The 21,269-nt window shown below is 46.3% G+C and overlaps 1 protein-coding gene across 1 annotated transcript in view; it reads left to right on the forward strand.

The window, feature by feature from the left end:
- The window catches only part of KCNQ3 (potassium voltage-gated channel subfamily Q member 3), a 242,195-nt gene that overhangs the window by 207,465 nt on the left and 13,461 nt on the right, over positions 1-21,269 (forward strand). The window contains exons 7-10 of the mRNA XM_084848784.1: positions 2,462-2,557; positions 3,838-3,932; positions 7,349-7,372; positions 11,042-11,098. Coding sequence (XP_084704910.1) covers positions 2,462-2,557; positions 3,838-3,932; positions 7,349-7,372; positions 11,042-11,098 — 272 coding nt within the window. The remainder of the gene's footprint in view (positions 1-2,461; positions 2,558-3,837; positions 3,933-7,348; positions 7,373-11,041; positions 11,099-21,269) is intronic.

Consider the following 21,269-nt stretch of genomic DNA (forward strand, 5'->3'; position numbering starts at 1 on the left):
CTGCGAGGTGGCCAAGGGTGCTGTGTGTGTTTTCTCTCTCTATCACACATCTTTCCGTTGCTCTGCAGCCTCCCAGGCCACCTGCACTTCCTGAACTGAAAAAGCCCCATGGCAGATTATGATGATCCTCATGATGGCTTTAATTTAAGTGCGGGAAGCTGAGGAGGCTACAGGCTGCCACAGAGATTATTGTACAATGAATTTCTGCACCCTCCATGGCCACCTCATCAGTAAAGTAAGCACAAGAACCCCGAACCCAACCCAGGAGAATTTCTCCGAAATTTCCCCTCCTTTTAATTTCTTTTCGAAAGCAATTTCTTTTCTATCAAATTGTATGAGAATGGTTGAAAAAAAATGTGGGAGAATTTTTTGGCACACCACTAATTTCAACAGACTTCCTCCTTTTTCCATCTTCAAGTCCTTTCTGTGCAAATGTGGGATGTTGTTGTTGTTTTTTAAGGAAAAAAATCCATACAGATTTTATGCGCATTTTAAAAAAATGTGTGAATTTTTGTGTGCATTTTTCAAATTATGTGCATTTTATGTATGCAATCACCTACTGGCAAAAACATTGTTTTGTACACATTTTTTGGAACATATGCATCTTTTGTTTGTGCTTTTCAAATGTGCACTTTTTTTTGCATGCGTTTTCCTGGCTCCACGGAATGCATTGCAAGTCTGGAAATGTACAGATTTCCAAATGCAGATTGTGTCCAGCTTGTTTCTGGGTGGTGCGGTTTGGAGAAATCTGCTCCAAAAAGTCAGATGGAACAGATTTCTCACATACCCCTAGTGATGTGGAGTCTGAGTGAAGGGGTGCATTTCCCACCTCGGAGGGGCAGTATCATGATGGAGCCAAAATTCTGTCATGCTACCCTTGACTCCTGTTCCTCTGTATACCTAGAACAAACCAGTCTCCTTCTTTCCCACAATTCAGGGGAAAGAACCCCATGGAGAAACCTTCTCCCATTTGCTCTCATTCTGACATTTTCAGCAGTGTCCCATACGTCTCTGCCCAGCTGCTAAGATCATCTTTGGAGGCTATGCTCTGGGTGCTGCCACCCAAAATGGCGCAATGGGTGGTTACCAGGGAAAGAGCCTTCTCTGTAGTGGCCCCTCCAACTATAGAATGTCCCTCCCAGGAGATTTGCCTTGTGTCTTCACTGTATTAAGAGCCTTGTGTGGCACAGAGTGGTAGGCAGCAATATTGCAACTGAAACTCTCCCCACGACCTGAGTTTGATCCCAGCAGAAGCTGGGTAGCCGGTAGCCGGCTCAGGTCGACTCAGCCTTCCATCCTTCCGAGGTTGGTAAAATGAGCACCCAGCTTGCTGGGGGAAAGGTAGTCACGACTGGGGAGGGCAATGGCAAACCACCCCGCTCTAGTCTGCCATGAAAACGCCAGCGCAAGCAGCGTCCCTCTAGGAGTCAGCAATGACTCGGTGCTTACACAGGAGGAACCTTTTCTTTCCTTTCCTTTCCTTTCCTTTCCTTTCCTTTCCTTTCCTTTCCTTTCCTTTCCTTTCCTTTCCTTTCCTTTCCTTCACTGTATACATTTAGATGCCAGGTAAAGTCAGATGATACCTTCATCTTCCATCAGGCATTTAATCTTTAATCTGTTGCTTTGATTATTAACTTTACTGCTGATTTTTAAAATACTTTAATGGCGCAATCCTATGCAGATAGGCGGCCGCCTCTGAACTCGGAGGTGACTGCCTATCCAATGCAGAGCAGGAGAAGCACGGAGGGAATCATTCCCTCCGCATTCCTCTTGTCCTGGATTTTCAGCTAGACAGTTGTTTTCGGCTGTCTAGCAGCAGGAAGGCAGAGCAGGGGAGGAGGCTGCCAGGATGTGTTGTACCTGCATTTCCTCCCTCCCCGCCCTGGAACGCCCCCTGGCAGAATGCCCCGTTTCGGCCGCTCTGCACTCCTCTTGTGAGTGCGGGGCTTCTCCGTGCTGCCTGTGAGGCAGCACGGAATTGGGGGAAGGTCAGTTCTCTTGAAACCAACCTTGGCACATGGGCTCCGAGGTTGGTTCCCGGAAAACAAGATATCCTATGGCCATCTAGCTGCTAACTAGTGGCCATAAGATTGCTCCCTGAATGTACAATCCTATGCGTGTTTAGACAGAAAAAAGACCTACAACTCCCAGAATGCCCCAGCCAGCTGTGCTGGCTGGGGCATGCTGGGAGTTGTAGGTCTTTTTTTCTGTCTGGGCATGCATAGGATTGCACCCTTAATGTCTTTGACGTTTTAATATTATTATTATGTTGATAATTTCACTGTTGTATTTGTTATTTTCTTTGCTACTTTATTGCTGTTTTTATTTTTGTATGATTGTAAACCAGCCCAAGGACATTGCCCGTGGGGTGGTGTATAAATTTGATACAAATAAATAAATGCATGCATACAGACATAAAATAGAGAACATCTGAGGCATTTTTGCTCAACTCTGCTTTCAGGGTATTTTGGGTTCAGGACTGGCTCTGAAAGTCCAGGAGCAGCACCGCCAGAAGCACTTTGAAAAAAGGAGAAAGCCAGCGGCAGAGCTCATACAGGTTTGGTTCCCCTGCCTGTTCATCACACACGGTTTGAAGTACACACATTTCTCAGCCCCTTTGAAAGTCTTGGAAGCTGTCTGCTTTCAGGCCTTTTGGCAGACCAGATGCAGAGGAGCTGTTTACATCTCGCACATCTCTTTTCATGAAATGCTGCAATCGACTAGAAGACCTTCCAATTTTTTTTTTTTAAATAAACTTGCAAAAGTAGAGCTGGACTGAAAGGTCTCCACTGATAACTTAGTAGGTTTTCTAATCAGTTCTCCGTTAAGCTTCCTGAGAACTGAGAAAACATTCTCCGTGAAAGTTTCCTGCTGATATCATTTTGGCAAGTTTGGGGAAGGGAGTTTGGGATGTGAAAGATGGGCAGAAACTGCCTGCCCTCTTTTGTATTTTCAGGGGGAGTGGCTGCATTTGGGGTGCAAGGACAAAGTTCATCAGTGCCCCTCCTGGCTCCTGATGGATGACATGTTCTGCTTCTCCAGAGCGCCCCGGAATGATGCTGCTATGTTGTGATGTACCATCTTTCCAAGGAGCATTCTAGGAAGGCCCAATTGTATGCTTCCACTTTACTGGCAGCGGCACAAGCAGAGACTCATGCCTCAATGCCTAAATCAGCATCCTGTGCTTGTTAAGTCAAACACTGCCACATATTTCTGTCCCACCTGTAACCAAACAGCCCTAAAATCCCACACTGTTTTTCTGGATAGCAGAAGGGTGCCATTCTGACAGCCCTTAATGACATAGCATAAGGCACCATTAGCCGGATCTTCTCCGGCACCAAAACATGGCTCTTGCATCTTGTCTTGTTATTCTGCTTTTAGATGGAAATCTACAATAAGGTTATCCCACTGCATTTGCCTATGAGCAAATGGGGAGGAGAACCTCAAGCCCCCGGGGCCAAATCTGGCTCTCCTGGGGTCTCAATCCAGCCCCCCCTGGTTCCCAAGTGACCATGCTCCCTTTCCCCACCCTCTTCCCCCAACCATTTGGTAAGTCCCTGGGTTTTGAGCATTTCCCCCCATTCTAAATGGTTGAAATGCCTCTCCTAATGCTGAGTTACTGTCTGTAAGCACTTGAAGCTGAAATATGTTGGCATTTTTTTGTACTTTTAGCTTTATTCCTTTTGCCTTTGGCTCCTCCCCTTTGCCTTCAGCCCTGCCTACCAAGAGTTTCTCTGAAATTGCACTCAGTCCTTGGGCTGAAAGAGGTTCCCCACCCCTGATAGACACACGCGGACACACTCCTTCTGATCATGTCATCCCTCTTGTGTTCCTTAGGCTGCCTGGAGGTACTATGCTACTAATCCTAATAGAATGGATCTTGTTGCCACTTGGAGATTTTATGAATCAGTTGTATCGTTCCCATACTTCAGGCAAGTGTGTTGCTTTGAGCTGTCATCAGTTTAATACGAAGTCCATTTTAAGGATTGTTGGGCCCACTTATCCAGGTGGAACATGAGAAGCAGGCCATAGGAAAGGGTCAGTTTTGCAGATGGTGGGTGGAGAGGAGTGTGTACAGTATACTGATAGTGATCTCTGAGCGCTGATCTTTATGTAGACAGAGTGGCACCAGAGGCCTGAAGAAACCCCATGGTTTGAAGAAGTCCAAAAAATATTTAGGGGAAAACATCCTAACAGTGGGGAGACCCCAAAACAGCCCCTAACCAGGCCACCATGCTGAGTGGAATGTTGACTAACTGTTGGGAAACCGAAAAAATGGAGATGGGGGGCTGGAATGGAGTATTGTGGAAAAGGGCGTGGCTGGCTGGTTGAAACTCTGAACAGGAGCACCCCACACTGCAACGTTTTGTTGCAGGTCCCACTGGTAGAGGCTTTTTAAAAGGGCATTCACAGTTCTGACAGGCTTCCTGAACCTGGAGCCTGAAATGATCTGCCTGTGTTTAGAAGTAGGATGCATACCGGGACGAGGGCATTTTCCTTGAAACATGGACATGTCTACACTGCAAACTCACAGCCAGTAAAGATGTACCCTTCACTGTTTAAATGGGGCAAGACATCCGAATAGCATATCTGGTCACCATTCCTGTGCTATGCACATGTTCACACAGTGGCACATGTAAAATGGCTCTGTAATTGGTTCCTATCCAATGGTGTTAAGTAGTGGTGGGGCTTTATTAACCTGTTTGCTTTTGAGATTTCTATTTGCTGTCCTTCAACCTAGGGATGAACAGATTCCCCACTGTCTGTTCTGGTGGGGAATCTGCCCGGGGGGTGGGGAGGCGATCCGATCCTCCCCCTGCCCCGGAATCCTCCGGAGAGGCTCTGCTCCGCGAGGATTCTATGGAGCTGCCCGGCTTGAGAGCTGCTTACCTGGACCCGTTCGCTCTGCACCGATCTCCAAGTTGCTTAAAAAAATGGCGATCGGCAGGATGTGCCCATAGACTTATATGCAAAATAGAGCCATAAATCTTGAGTATAAGTCTTTAAAAAATGGCGATCAGCAGGATGTGGCCATAGACTTATATGCAAGATTCACGGCTCTATTTTGCATATATGTCTATGGGCACATCCTGCCGATCACCATTTTTTTAAACAACATGGCGATCGGCACGGAGGCGAACAGGTCTGGTTAAGCCTAAAGCCAAGTGCCATTCCGCAGGGAATCCTCCTGGACCGGAGGTAAGTGGGGCCTGTTCCGCCACGGATTCTGGATTCTTTGGAATCCGGCCTCACTTGAATCTGCAGTGATTTCTCTGAAATCCCTACTTCAACCAAAGTTCTCAGGGCAGTTTCTGAATGGTTAAAAAATAAACAAACATTTAACTCACTCAGCCATGAGGTTCACTAGATGACCATAGGCCAATCACACGAAAGGGGTATGCAGTGACTGTGGGTTGTATCCAGTGTTAGTCCTACATCAGAAAAGCTCTGCTAGATCTGACCAAGGGTCCATCTAGTCCACCATTCTGTTCACACAGTGGCCAACCAGCTGTCGACCAGGGATCCACAAGCAGGGCATGAGCGCAACAGCACCCTCCCACCCACGTTCCCCAGCAACGGGTGTACAGGCTCAACGCCTGTAGTACTGGAGGTAGCACATAGCCATCAAGACTAGTAGCCACTGATAGCCTTCTCCTCCAGGAATTTTTCCCACCCCTTTTTAAAGCTGTCCAAATTGGTGGCCATCACTACTTCCTGTGGTAGTGAAGTCCATAGTTGAACTACACGCTCTGTGTGAAGAAGCCCTTCCTTTTATCTGTCCTGAATCTCCCACCAATCAGCTTCATGGGAAGACCCCAGGTTCTAGTAGCTTATCCTTCATGAATTTGTCTAATTCCCTTTTAAAGCCATCCAAGGAAGTGGCCATCACATCACTACACTGAGTACTGAGAACATAAGGGTCCATCTAGTCCACCATTCTGTTCACACAGTGGCCAACCAGCTGCCCACAGGAAACCCACGAGCAGGACATGAGTGCAACAGCACCCTCCCACCCATGTTCCCCAGCAACTGGTGTACACAGGCAGACTGCCTCTGATACTGGAGGTAGCATAGAGCCATCAGGACTAGGAGCTATTGATAGCCTTCTCTGCCAGAGTAGACCCATTGAAATGAATGGGTTTAAGTTAAACTAAAATTGGATGTAGCCCCCCCCCTTTATGTCCTCTAGATATTTGGACTACCGTTCCCAGAATTCCTGACCATTAGCCATGCTGCCTAGGGCTGATGGGAGCTGAAGTCCAAAATATCTGGAGGGCACCAAATTGGGGAAGACTGCTGTATGAGGAAGGAATGGGATCATGCTCTCTGATGCTTATGCTCTTGTTGGTCATGCCCACTCTTGGCAGCCATGTGTTCGGTGATAGTGTGAAAGGGGGCTGTGTACCATGTGTCAGGGTGAGCTGACTGCCTCAGGCAGCAGATGCTGGGGTGGTGGCAGCAGCAGCCCCCTGGCTGTTCCCCTCTGTAGGAGGACAGAACTGCATGTGTCGTCCCATTATTATTATTATTATTATTATTATTATTATTATTATATTTATACCCCAGCTTTTTCCCAGTACTGGGACACAAGGCGGCTTACAAAAATTAAAACATAGGAAAATATACAAAAGTTAAAATATAAATTAAACAACAATACAATTAAAATTATATTAAAACTTTTAAACAGCATTTTAGCAGCTTACCCCCGGGATTCAACTATGTCCTAAAGGCCTGCTGGAACAAGAATGTTTTAGTCTGCCTCCGGAAACACATCAAGGAGGGAGCCATCCTAGCCTCCCTGGGAAGGGTGTTCCACAGCCGTGGGGCAGCCACTGAGAAGGCCCTCTTCCAGGTTCCCACCAAATGTGCCAGTGACAGTGGTGGGACTGAGAGAAGGGCCTCCCCAGAAGATCTCAGGGCATGAGCAGATTCATAAGGGAAGATACGGTCTTTCAGATAGCCTGGACCAGAGCCGTCCACAACCTACCCTGCACCCCCTAAACTGTCCTGCTGCCCTCAAGTATGGTGGAAGATGCTAACCCATCACCCAGTATTGAACTAAGATTCAACTGGCAGTCCACTCAGCTTCCGTACATGGAAAGGGAGAGGCAGTGCCTTCTTGTCCTTCATCTCAGTCAGCAAAATGTCTCTGGCCAGGCCTGGGAGAAGCAAGTGTAGGCTTCTTATCAGTTAGGTGACAGGACTAAAAGTGTAAGGAAGCCCCTGCAGGCCTGTTAGGCTAGCCCTCGCCAGAGACTATTGCCCAAAGTTGTCCTGCTGAATTTAACACCCCCTTCCTTTCTCCTTGCTTTCCTCCTATTGCTTTCTATTTTCAATTCTCCAAAAGGAAAGAGCAGGTGGATGGAACCAGGTATGTAATGAATATCCTCAACTTCTTCATATCATTCACTCATTTGTTAATTCATTCATTGTACTTCCAGATCAAGGCACACAAATCCAGACTTTTTTTTCACTGTTTGTATGGGACTATGTATTTTTCAGTAGTCTTCGTTTATATGTATTGTTGTTGCTATTGTTTCGCTTGTTTTTTAATGAGAGAAAATTGACTCTGTAGGATAATAATAGATTAGCATTTGACGTCGTGCTGAAATGATTATTTCATAATGATTATTTTAAGTGAAAGACACAGCAAAGACTTTGCTGTCTGATATCAGAGTGGATTTAATTGGTGACATGCCCAGGATTTAATGACACTAATAATACTGACAACGAGTGACACTGAACAAAGTCTAATTGATTAGGCATTGTTTGTGGTATTTATAACAAGAAAATGCAATAGTAAAGGGAATAAATTAGTATAAATTAAATGTTCTTTAATTCGCATCTCTTCCACAGACAAACTAATCTAGAAAAATTCTAGTCTAGAAGAACTGCTCATCAAGTAGTAAAGCAGTTCCACTTTAGATTCCAGGTGAGACTCACATATTTGAATGCTCCCTATATAAAAACACTCCCTACATATAGACAGCTAGCATCTTGGAGAAAAGGTTAGGCTGGAACCCTTATCACTGACATCTAGATTTCTGCATGTAAGGGGTTCTTCTTTATGATAGAGCATTTGATGATGCAATGCCCCACCTACAGACAGTCTGAAGTGGTAGAGTCCAAGAACAGTTTTACCATGTGATGACTTGTTTATTTAGACCAGGCATTTGAATGAGGTTCCTAGACTGTCTCCTGTAACTGGGTCCAAATCTGATTCTCCTGTGTTTGTATTCAGTTTACTTACATGATTTATTGGCCGCAGTCCTATAACTAGAAGTTATCTGGGCAGCTCACAGAATAAAAAGAACAAATTAAAAATATGTTACAAACAACAACAATAAAATAAAATTTTATTAAAATTTTAAAACATCAAATCATATTTAAAAAATAGATCAAAGGAAACAGAGAGCGAAGAATACAAGCCAACAGAGCTAAAACAATGTTGAAGCACTAGCATGCTTCATAAGGTTTTGAAAAAGAAGAAGGTCTTTGCTCAAAATACATTCAAGTAGGCACTAGGCAGATCTCCCTGCTTGTTGAAGGTATTCCACACCTGGGTGCCATCACCGAAAAAGGCCCTCGCATAGTATCTTACATAGCAAGGCACTCGGAGAAGGACCTCCATTTAATATCTCAGGACCTGCATAGATACATCTTGCAAGAGGAGGATTTTAGAAGCAGAATTGCACCAGCTATCATCTTGCATCAGCTATCACCTGTCTCAGTTTTTTGAGGTCACACATTGCTCTACAGAGGCCTCCCCCATCCCCAGACCCTCCAGATGCACTGGACTACAACTCCCATTATCCACAGCCAGCATGCCCTTCAGTCTGTACATCTCAGGGCATAGTACAGTGTGTGTGTGTGTGGGGGGGGGGGTTCACCAAAGAATACCTTATCCATTTAAGTTAAAATATTATCACACATTCATAAGCCACAAGTATGAACTAAGCATCAAAGTCAATGAGGTCTGATGATAAACCAGCTGTTGAGTACAGATGATGGTAATGGTATGCTCAGGAGCATACAGCCATAAATGTCGCCCCAGCCCAATCTGTCAATGAGATCTTAGTATAATTTTTTCTCCCCTAATTCTTTCTAGACAATACAAAGCTATCTAGTATTTTTCCAATTTGCTGACAGTGTGGTTTTAGTCACTCGGATATTCTAAAAGTTGCAAATGAGTTTTTAAAAATGCACCTTTTAAAAGCACTAATCTTATACAAATATGGATCCAGTCCAAATAATGTGATATCCTCTTTCCCTGTAATAGAAGAGTGTAGTTTTGCTGCTAACAAGATAGCTTTGTTGTAGAGGTACACCTGTTCTTTGCATTAGAAAAACAGATATTTCAGGAGCTGTGCACTCCAATGGATGGGGAGAAGGAGTGCATAGCCTACAAAGGACTAAACAGAAGAAAGGAGAAGTCTACAACATGGTATGGGCCAGCCTCCCCAACCTGGTGCCTTCAGAAGTGTCAGATTTCAACTGCCATCATCCCTATATAGCATGGGAGTTGCAGTCCAACACATCTGGAGGGTATCAGATTGGGGACAGCTGGTGGAGATAAAGGAGCCATCTGTCCTGCTTTGAGGCTTACCATTGTCATCTGGTTGGCCACTGTGGGAAACGGGGTCGTTTCCAATGTTAGTCCTATGTAGAGTAGTCCCATTGAAATGAATGAGACTTAATGAGACTCATAAATGAACATTAACCACTCATGTTGACATAACTAACTTAAGTCCCATTCATTTCTATGGGTCTACTCTACATAACACTAATATTGGATACTACCCAGGATTCTGGCCAGTTTTGGTTCATTTTGGGTGCGCTGGCACAGTGATACTGAGCCAATTCATGTTGGTTCATATGCCTACATACCAGTTGAACAAACCACATGTCCACTCAGAATTAAGCCCCATTAAGGTCAATGGAACGTGCTCCCAGATAAGTGGGGATAGGCTAACAGCCTTATTGTATCAATCACATGGGGTAAGAGCCAAAGGTTTCCTTCCTTCAGTCAAAGGACTCCTTTCGCTGAGCCCTTCTATCACAGAAGAATCCCTTCCAATAGGGGAAAATACCTTCCATTAGAGTGGGCGGAAAGAGGCGGGATGTGTGTCCCTTCAGGTATTGTTGGACTGCATCTCCCATCAGCCCCAGCCAGCCTAGCCAATGGCAAAGGGTTATGGGAATTGCAGTCCAGCAATATCTGGAAGGCCAGATGTTCCCTGTTCTGCATTAGAGGAAGAGAAGCTTTGGATCCAACGCACAGTTTATACAACAGGTCTCCAAACAGCAACTAACCATACCATGGAAAGGGCTTTAAAAGAAATAAGAACATATTGCATAAAAATGTGATGAGCGGTAATTGGGAGATTTCTTAACACAGTCACATGATTGGTTATCAACCAGAGAAGGTAACTCAAAAATTGATGTCAATATCGTAGATAGAAAGATGGATGGATGGATGGATAGATATAGATAGATAGATAGATAGATAGATAGATAGATAGATAATGTGACCCATCCCAAGGCCCTCTTGCGGCTTCATCCTCTTTAGCCGTGCTGTATTATGAAGTTTCTCTGGCAGTGATGTAAGACAGATGTTCAGGTTTGATGTCATTACTGTTGCTGCTTATTTCAGATATCTGATGAAGTAGCTAGTTGCCCACAAAAGCACACGCCATAAGAAAAAAATGTGGGTTTTGGATTTTTAAGATGATGCCGCACACATATTGTTCTATAATGGCATAACTTCCAGATATTTTATGTATTTATTCTACATAGACCTGTACTTGTGTTTAACAAGGTGTGGATTGCAGGGCATAATAATAATAATATGGCAAATAGCAACGTAAGTGTAAAAACGTTAGTATTTTTAGCATTCCTTCCAGAGAAACAAAACTAGGTCAGGAGAATGATGTGTCTCCAACTATCCTGTTTCATACATTTTTTTTTGTTATTAATTCCACATAGATGCTCATAAATGAACATTAACCACTCATGTTTTGACATCTTTTTCACTTTACAGTAATGTCATGTTTAGTAGGGATGCATTCTTTGGATCAAGCGTCACCAGAAAACTTAGGTACATGCATCTGAGTAACAACTGAATCTTTTTTTCTATATACTGCATGCCGTTCTTGCCTGCAATATCTATCTCCCTTTTTTTTATTTGATAATTTTTACTACAGTAGTTGTATTGAACCCAAAACTGAGGAGGGGGGGTGAAACTGCCTAACGCAAAACCGTAACATTCCATTTCCAGCAGAAAATTAAGGTGTGTTTCATAAAGTCAACCTAGTGGTTAGTGCAGAGCCATACTTCAGAGCAAAATAGGGGAAGGGGAAGACGTGGGGTGCACTCCCCCCTGCAAAGCCCAACTGTGCCATTCCGTTAGCTTTTGCTGTGGCTGGTTGCAGTCCTTGTGACTGCAAAAGAAGTGAGTTGCAGGCTGCAGTGTGGGAAAAGACGGGGACTCGGCCAACCGTCCAGGCAAATGGTGACTATTCCCTCCTCCTGCGCTGTGCTGTGATGGATCACAAGCAAAAACTTCGCTGCAGATCCTGGTGTAGAGGACAGTGGAGGCTGGTGGCTCCGATGTCAGTGGGGCGGTGAAGCCAAACTCTAAAGGACTGAAACCCAGAGTGGGTTCACTGCCCCACTGACATAGGAGCCACCAGCCTCCACTGGGAGCGGAGCTGAGGCTCACAGGGTCAGAGTGCCGGGACTCTCTGAGGAGCAGCAAGTATGACATCGTCTGCCACCCCCTCAGACTTCCCTCTTTCCTCTGAGCTTAACTGCAGTCCTCAAAGTAGCTGGGGGACGTGGCTATATTGCCGCAAGCAATCCTTGTTGCAACGCAAAGCATTGCGGGGTGGGTGGCTTGGGCTTGAATGGGCAACTAAGACCCATTCCTTTTATGAAGAACCTGCTCCTAATGGAGAGGAAAATGTCAGGAATGCTCCTATTGTCTTCTGAACCCTCCAATAGCCAGAATCAACAGTCAGACAGAAGGGCTGCTTTCCAAGGCTGGAAATTTCAATTTCCATTCAACCTAATGAGGCTTACAGATGGTAATTGCCTGAGACTCAGAGGAAATACAAAGGAACAGCCTACCAGGGGTTTCTAAGAGTTAGGACGTCAGTTGGTCTCCGTTTGGAGAAAAGTGCGGCAACTCTCTGAACTTAAGGAGTAGGAGGGGAAATTATCCCCCTTTCCCGTGGGGTCTCGGGGCACAGCTGTTGATGTCAAGCCTTTCGGGCTGAGCACCTCAGCTCAGCTCCCGCAACCTCTTGTTGTGCCTGTGCCTCGTGTCTAAAAGCTCAAGTTGTCCCTCCTTTTCCATGCCAGGGTCACTGTCACTCCCAGGAATGTGAGTGGGGGGGGGCTCCCCCTCCAATTGTGCCTCTGAAACCTAAGAGAGTTCCTTTCCCATGGATTGTATCTCCTCAGAATCAGAGCTGCTTTGGGACTCTATGGGCTCAGATCCAACCCTGACAGAAAACTGGTAGAACTGGTTTGCTGACTTTGAGATAACATGTTTCTCCCTGGTGTTGGGGGAAGGGAGGGGGAAGAACTCCTGAACAGTCTGGAGCTGGTGGTCTTATGCCGTTCAGGGACAAACTTGCTCCGTTTCTCTTCTTGTCTCTCATTTCTCAAGCCAGAGTCCAACTTAGGGATGTCGGAGAATTTCTCCACGAATCTCCGGGAGGCCAAATGCCAACGCATTTGGCCCCCCAAAATTGGTGGGGAAATTCTCCGACACCCCCTACCCCCCCGGGATGGGACTTACCTCGCGCGAATGTCCCTCGCGGCGGCGGGTCCTGGCGGCAGGGCGGCCGCGGTTTGGCAGCGGGGTGGTGGCGGTGGCCGGTCTTCCGACCAGCCGCCGCCACCGCCATTTCCAAGTAAAGTGTAAAAAAAAAAAAAAAAACGTGATAGGCTACGTAAAGATTTATGTAGCCTATCACGGCTGACTTTGAAAAAAAAAAAGTGTATGCAAATGACGGGCCCATGGGCGCCGTCATTTGCGTACGCGCTTTTTTTTTTTTTCAAAGTCAGCCGTGATAGGCTAAGTAAAGATTTACGTAGCCTATCACGGCTGACTTTGAAAATGTAGCTGTGATAGGCTACGTAAATCTTTACGTAGCCTATCACATGTTTTTTGGGTTTTTTATACTTTACTTTTTTCTTTCGCGGCCGGGGAGACGGGGTGCTCCCCCCCCAGCCAGAATTTCGGCGGGGAGGGATGGGGCGCCTCCCCCCGGCCAGAATTTCGGCCGGGAGGGGCAGGGCACCTCCCCACCCGCCAAGAATTTCGGGGGGAGAACTGGAGCGCCTCCCCCCCCCAAAAAAAAGCTGCGGGACCAGGTAAGGGACTTTCATCCATCCCTAAAATAACTACACTGGCATTTGGCAGCTCAATATTCTATGACTGTCAGCAGATCTGGAGGGAGCAATCTTATATGGATCGACGGTCACTGCCAACCCTGAGGGCGACCGCCTGTCCAGTGCAGGCGGAAGGAGTGGTGAGGAGCAGATCTCCTCCCCCCTTGCTTTTGTGGCTAGGCGGCTCATTTTGGCTGTCTAGCCACAGGACCTCGGGGCGTGGGAAGCAGTGGCCAGACGACACATAGGATGTGTTGTACCTGCATTTCCGCCGCCCCGCCCCAGGGAATGCCCCATTTTTGCTGCTCTGTGCTGCTCTTATGAGTGCAGGGCCGATCCACACTGCCTATGAGGTGGCGCAGGAAGGGGTGGGGGTCAGTTGTCTGGGAACTGACCTATGCTATGGCCGTCTAGCCACTGACTAGCGGCCATAGGATTGCATTGGGAATTATGCTATGCACTGCTGTTCTTTATGCACGCACACACACATGTGCAACTCTGCTGCCTGCATTTTTGGACTTTCTTCGGGGACATGGCTATGGGGACTGTCAGGATGAGTGCCTGCACTTCAAAATTTTACCACTCCTCCCCTGGCTGCAAGTGACAGCACAGCACAGGCCTGGAGAGAGGGAACCACCTGATGCTTCTCCTCGTCCAGCCTGCACTCTGCCTGCAACTTGTAATATAGAACTGATAGAGTATTGCCTGATTTGCAGGCACAGTGTGGGATGGAAGAGAGAGGAAAGGGGTGTGCTCTCTTCCCCCGCCGTCTGTAGTATAGGCAAACTGCCCTAGTTTGAAGCCCACCCAGATCTCAAAGAAAGAAAATGGGTAGTTTTGCACGGTATGAATGAGGCTGTGAAGCTAGGCCTGGGGGTTCAGCTCAGCCCTAAGGGCAAACCATAAGGATGCCAGTAAGCTTCACATTTTTATTTCTGCCTTCCTGGGCCTGCAGAAATAAGCGGTGGTGGTGGTGGTTTCATCAGCCAGTAGCCACAATACATAGCTGGTGGGCTGTGATCAGCTTGATGGGCCTCAAGTTGCAGACACCTGTAAAATGCAAGGAGATCTTTTATTGTGTGGTTGAAGAACATCAACCATCTTTAAGGATGTGGGCAATTTTGAAGGACAACAAGCTAGCACAATTGGCAGGCTAGGTTTATGTACAATCCTGCATGAGCCCGTTTGGTGACCGTGGTGGTTAACCCAGCCTTCCCCAACATGGGGTCCTCCAGATGTGTTGGACTACACATCCCAGCATCCCTAGCCAGCCTTGTTGGCTGGGTATGCTGGGAGTTGTAGTCCAACACATCTGGAGCGTGCCAGGTTAGGGAAGCCTGGTTTAACCCAATGAGGTGTTCTGGTCTGGGAAGGCTACTCGGTAGTGCTGTGGCTGTGACAAGCCTTGTGGGGTGGGGCATGGGAGATTTGTCATCCCACTAGTGTGGGATCTGTGGGAATGTTTCCCACTCAACTTTACTGCCTGGAGTGGTCTTAGCAACTTGGAGTGGTCAAGTATGCTTGGCATGGTCAAGACTTGGAGTGGTCCTTGGAGTGTCCTTGGAGTATTGCATCCTTGGAGTAACCTTGGAGACCTGACTCCTTGGAGTGATCAGGTATTCTTGGAGCGGTCAAGACTTGGAGTAGTCAAGTATCCTTGGAGTATCCTTGGCGTATTACATCCTTGGAGTAACCTTAGAATATCTTTGCAGACCTGACTCCTTGGAGTCATCAAGTATCCTTGGAGTGGTCAAGACCTGGAGTGGTCAAGTATCCTTGCATGTCAATAGGGAGGATTTGAGAAGAGGTCATCTCTTTCTTGAGGAACATCTGCTGTTTTCAAGACTGATGTTGGAGCAAAGTGGGGTGCGGTCTCCTTGCGCAACCTTACTTTAGGAGAGGGACTGTAGTTCAGCAGTAGAGTGCCTGTTTAGCAAGAGGCCTGCAGCAATCTCTGGCCCACCCACCTGAAGTCAACCCTCCAGTCTTGTACGACAGTCTACCAGATGCAATACCAAGCCTCCTATCCAGTCTTCCCCAACCTGGTGCCCTCCAGATGCATTGGACTGCAAGACCCATAATTTCCAACCAGTGGTGATGCTGGCTGGGAATTATGGAAGTTGCAATCCAACACATCTGGAGAGCACCTGGTTGGGGAAGGCTGCTCTAGTTGTTTCTGCCTGAGACTACAGAAACAGGGAAGGGATGTCACTACCTGAAAGGCTGCTGAGCTGCATTTCGCTCGTGCTGGACTGATTTAAGAGGTCCCAGGTTCAGTTCAGTCCCTGTCATCTCCAGTTAAAAATGATCTTGGGCAGCAGGAGCACAAATTACCCTCTGCCTGAGACCCTAGAGAGCCACTACTAGCCAGGGATTAGACAGTATTACTGGGCTAGAAGGGGCTATGGTCTGTCTTGTTACAAGGGAGCTACGTGTATATATATGTCCTATTGGGAAAAAAATATAGAGTGGTTGGATGTCTCGTTGCTGAGCCCACCTTGACAGAGTGCCTTAGCTTGTACAAAGTGTGCACCTTACAATTTAAATCCACAATCTTTAAGTGTGTTATTATTTATTATAGATCGGATCCTAAGAGAAGGCAACGTGAGGAACTTCACGGTCTGTGTTTGGCTTGTGCTGCTCTGATGCAAAAGATCTGCATGGATCATGTCAGTATATAGTTTAGTCATTAGGCGGCACTGGACTTAGTTGTCTCCAGGTCGAGTCAAGGGTTTCCTGTGTTCTCTTTGTTCTTGTTAAGGAGAGACAATAAAGTTCTTGTTGAGGTTCCTGACTGGTGTCTTCTCTCATTCTTCCATGACAAGGGCCCAGGTTCAATCCCTGTCAGCTCCAGTAAAAACAACATCTTGAACCAGAAATGGGAAAGACCCTTGCTGGAGATCCTGGGCTAAATAGACCCATTAGGCTAAATAGAGCACTCTTCTGACTCATTGGAAGGCAGGCATGGAAAAGGAGAGAACTGACAGCTTAAGTAAGAAAGGAAATAAGTATAACCAGAAGCCAATCATCTATAGATAGGGGCAGGCATGGGCTGTGAGTGCCAGCATAACTCCACTGCTGGGGAATCTTCTCTGCCCTGTTGCAGTCAGAATAGGCTGCTGGGATCATGCCCTACAAGGCTATCTTATCCTCCAGGTTTTGGCAGACTAGCTGTGATTCTTCTTGGTGGACTGCACCCATTGCCTGGATAAAGAACTAAAACAACATTATTCTCATTGGTGAATATAACTTGTGGCTGATCCTAGAATACCAGTGGCAGCCAAGGGTGCCATCTTTGAATTGTCTGTAGGCAGCAAAGTGAATAGTTCTGCCTTGAATGCAAGATTATGGAAAGTGCTCCTTTCCTACCTCTTTAGTGAGGGTCTTCCCCCCAACCTCCAAAACTGCTTTTCTTCCAGCCATTTGTGTTGAACTTATCACCCTCCCATCCACCCAATGAACACTGGATCTGTTTGTAAGCTGGTTTCTCCTTTGGACCCAAGATGTGTGAAGTGCCCAACCTCTACATTCTGAAGATGCAGCTATATCATATTGATACAATATTTGTGAGCGGCATTATTTCACACTATAGAGAACAAGGCGCAAACAGGGAGAGATCAGTGATTTTCTGTAACTGCTGGGAGTGATTTCAAGTGTTACAAACACCAACAGAGGAAGAAGATGTTGTAATTGCAGAAGCTCACAATTAGAAACAGGACATAGACATAGAATCATAGGGTTTATTTATTTATTTAATTATTAATTTTATTAATCGCCCATCTGGCTGGTCACCCAGCCACTCTGGGCGATGTACAACATACAATAAAACAGTTTAAAACAATAAAATTCTACAATAAAAACATTTCCTAAAATACCCTAACCCACCCCAAATGCCTGCCTGAGCAACCAAGCAGCTGTTGGAAGAACCAAGCAGGGTTGGAAGCAGCCTACAGGACCATCGAGTCCAACCCCCTGCTCAGTGCAGGAAGCCTGCTTCCCAGGTGGTCTCCCATCCAAGTACTCACCAGGGCTGACCCTGCTTAGCTTCTGAGATCATCAGAGGAGATCAGGCACATCCAGCTTGGGAGTGGATGGACCAAGTGTCAAGGTGGAACTTGTGGGATCTTGACAAGCTCAAGGGTTGCTTATTGTCCCATCTTGTTACCAGTCAAGAAGGCAGCATCCAAAAGCAGGGTCTGAGGTGGAGCCAAAGTCAAGCACAGGCAAGCAGTGCAACACAAGCACAATCCAAGGAGCAAGTTTTCAGTGGGAGTCCAGGGGCCATCGGCATGGCAGATCAGTCAAGAGAAGAAGCAGGCTAGGCTGCAAGTACCAGGAACTGAATGAAAAGTGTTGTTCTAGCAAGCAGCAGAGTCAGGTCTCCCAGCCCACTTCCAGGCACAGCTGCAAACACGTAGTCCTGCCTTCAGCACCTCCCTTCTCCTGAGGAGACCCTTACACTTGAGTACTCTGGTTGCTTTGGGCCTTGAGGTGCATGCTTTGCCTCTGAGTGGCAGTCTGCACCTGTACCTTCTGGGGTTGGTGTTTTCTGGGGCCGGGAGGTAACTTCTTCTCCTCTGATCCCACCAGGGGAACGTTCTCTTGCAGGCTGTTGGGGACTCCTTTTACAGGTCTATCCAAGTCTTCCTCTGTGGGCAGGCCCAGCATGACCTCTTCAGAGATGCTGGGGTTGGCCAGAAGAGTGCTGGAGTAGAGAGGTGGGGGCTCACCAGCACCAGAGGGCCTTCAGGCTGGGTCATTGTCAGGCTGGGTCATTGTCAGAAGACGTATCTGGGGTCGCTACCATGTCAGCCATGACAATGTGTATAAAAACATAGTCCTAAAGGCAGGCTGTTGTTGATGTTGCCAGCTGCCTGCCTTAGCCTCTTCTCCTTGTCCTCAACTGATGATGACCATTTTCCTTTCCCTTGGCTACTACTTCCTCAATCCCACTTTCTCCTTACTCCCTCTGCTGCCCCCTTCTCTTAGGCCCCACCTCTGCTGCCTCCACCCCTTTCCTCTGCCTCCAACTCACTTTTCCTTTCATAGCCCCCACCCCACCAGGTTTGCTGTGATCCAACATTTCTCCCCTTAGATGTGAGGATTCAAGGAAGGAGAGGGGGGTTGCTTCACTGGAGGCATTCCTCCATGCATCCTGAGAGAGCATTGCTGCTGAATTGTAGATTCTATGGAGATTCTACAAGCCCAAGGGTCACCCACTCTGGTAGACTCTTGTAGATTCTGTTGGGAAGGGCTTTGGGGGGTTTCTCTCCTAAGTAAAAGTTGTTGATTCCTCAAACGCAGCACATTAACTTCCCCTACCTCTCAGTTTTCCATTGACACCTCTTTCACCCATCCCAGCAAAGCAGTTCTGGTGGAACAGGCAAACACATGTTGACTTGTGTTACTTTGGGGTATCATCTATTTAGAGGTTGTCCTGGGCTCCCAGACCATTGTATCACTCTGTCGTATATATATATTTGATAAGATGAGATTGCCACAAATGAATGTGTGCAGCTGCTCTCAGCCATGCTGGGAAATGTACATCTTGCTAATGTAGTAAAAATCAGAACAAGCATGGTTGTCTTGTGTTTCCAGTCTTAATGCTGCAACGTACATCTCAGAATATGTAGCTGCTCTATTTTTGTTCATTTATGATGGCTCCTTCCTTCCCACTCGCCAAAAAAGGTGGTCTGAGAAACTGAGGGAAGGGGCACGCTTTGCTCGGCCCTTTGGCTTAATGCTTATATTTACTTTTTTATTTTTCTCACCCAACTGCTATTTGGTTATGTACTTCAGAATCAGACAATGAATCGGGGAATGTCTGGTTTGCATGCTGAGAAGGGATTTGCATTTGGCTGCTGCATGAATGGCTCCAAAAGCCTATTCAAGTTCAGTTGGGCCTACACTTGGGAGGCAAGAGTTGGGCCTCCAATACCCTACCCATTAACTCTCAGATATTCAATAATATTCAAATATTGTCTGGAGAAATACCCATTGAAGGCCATGTAACATTTGTTATAAAGGACTGCATTACCTAAAGGCCAGGTTCAGACTATGGCTTGTCATTATGGAAGAAAGCCGGCACAAGCCTTGGGCTCCCATGCTTCACCCCTTGTCCTCATTTGTGCACCTGAAAGGGAGATGGAAATGTTCCACTTTCATTTTGAATGAAGCACCATGCCCCATTACATCCCAAATCAGGGAACTGTAGTTTGTTCTAACTTTAGTCGGTTAAAAAACCCCAGAATCAAATGGTGGTTTGATATCCTTGTTTAACTAAGCACAATTAGAATAAACCACAGTTCCCCAAGTTCAGACATGACAGGGAATGGTGGTTAGTTCCAATGTGAAAGTGGAAGCTTTCAGTTTCCACCTCATGCGCACAAAGGAGGAAGAGAGGGGAGGGGGGATGACAAAAACATGGTTTGTTACTACAACACAATCTGCCCATTTTGTAAGAGATGATCTAGCATAGGGGCTAAGGGCAGAACAGACATTGCAATGTGCGTGGGGCTGCTACTGAAAATGGCAGCCCCAACTTACATTCTCCTGCTCCTATCATAACATGCAGTAAAAGTTAACTGTGTCCTGATGTCATTGTGCCTTGCATTTTCCCAACCCTGCTATGCATCATTGTCTGGTGGAGGCAGAGGAGCTTACAGTGTGATGATGTCAGGACATGAGTCAGTTTTTAGTACATGTTACAGAGGAGAAGAACTTGACGCAGGCTGCCGTTTTTCAGCAGCACACCTGTGTTTGTCTCCATGTCATATTCTGCTATAAATGGGTGAGCTGGGAAGTCCTCAGGTCAGCCCTCCTATCTCAGCCATGACCTCACTAAAGGGCAACAGCTATTATCACCTTGGCCTCAGTTCCTCACCTGCAATATATAGGGATAATAATATTGCCCAGTCTTATGGGATTGCTCTGCAGGTTATTGGATATACTGATGTGGAGCGCTCGCTTGCTCCAAGTGCAAGCAAGTACTGCTATTTTTATTGACATATCTGAAATGGTTAATGCAGGCCATGCTTACTGCAGATCACTGTGGGCCTACATTTGATTCTATGCCCATTTAGGATTTGCTGTATCTAGCATGTGAAGCATCATAGGAACTGGCAAAGCGTTACACTATTTGAACCATTTATTTCAATTATGTATGAACGTGTATCTTTTCTATGCACTTGCTATTCACCATTCATGTATTGCTGATCTTCTTCCATTGTCTTTCTGACATACTGGAGTAACTATATTTTTAATACCCTACGTTATGTTTTCCATCTTTGTGGGGTGGAATATCTTGCATATTAACTTTTCCAGTTACCACACAGTCCATGCTGAACTGAGTTGTCCGACCATGTCTAAAAGTAAACCCATGATTAACTCCAGTGTCACCATGCCTTTGACTTGACTAGCTGTAAAAAATCTTGTTTGCTGGAGACATGGTGGGATTACAGTCCACTGTGTGAAAGACCTCCTTGGACAATCCACTTTGTGACGGACCTCCACGCCACCAAAGTCCCATCGTGCCGTGATTTAAAAGTCTGTGCAATAAAGGTGGGCATGTGCATACATCATGCCTGATGCTCATTTGCATTGCTGGGTGGTCATAATTGTGACATCCTACCACATGACAGGGCAAGAATTGTTTAATTCTCAGGAGTCAGTTACTAGCTTGACATCTGGATTAACACCCCAAGTACAATGTGTTCAAAGCAAAGTAGTTGTATGAGTACTCTGTCCTAAGCATGCCTACTCTAAAAAAGGAAGCTCATGCTGAATCATAGTTCGTGCATTAGAGGTGTGCAGAACCACTGGGTTCCTCTCTGGAACAGATTTGCTGAAGCACCGAGCTGAAACAATTT

This window comes from Heloderma suspectum, chromosome 4 (assembly GCF_057233095.1).
Source record: "Heloderma suspectum isolate Gila_16-S chromosome 4, 16-S_ref, whole genome shotgun sequence".
Taxonomy (NCBI): Eukaryota; Metazoa; Chordata; class Lepidosauria; order Squamata; family Helodermatidae; genus Heloderma; species Heloderma suspectum.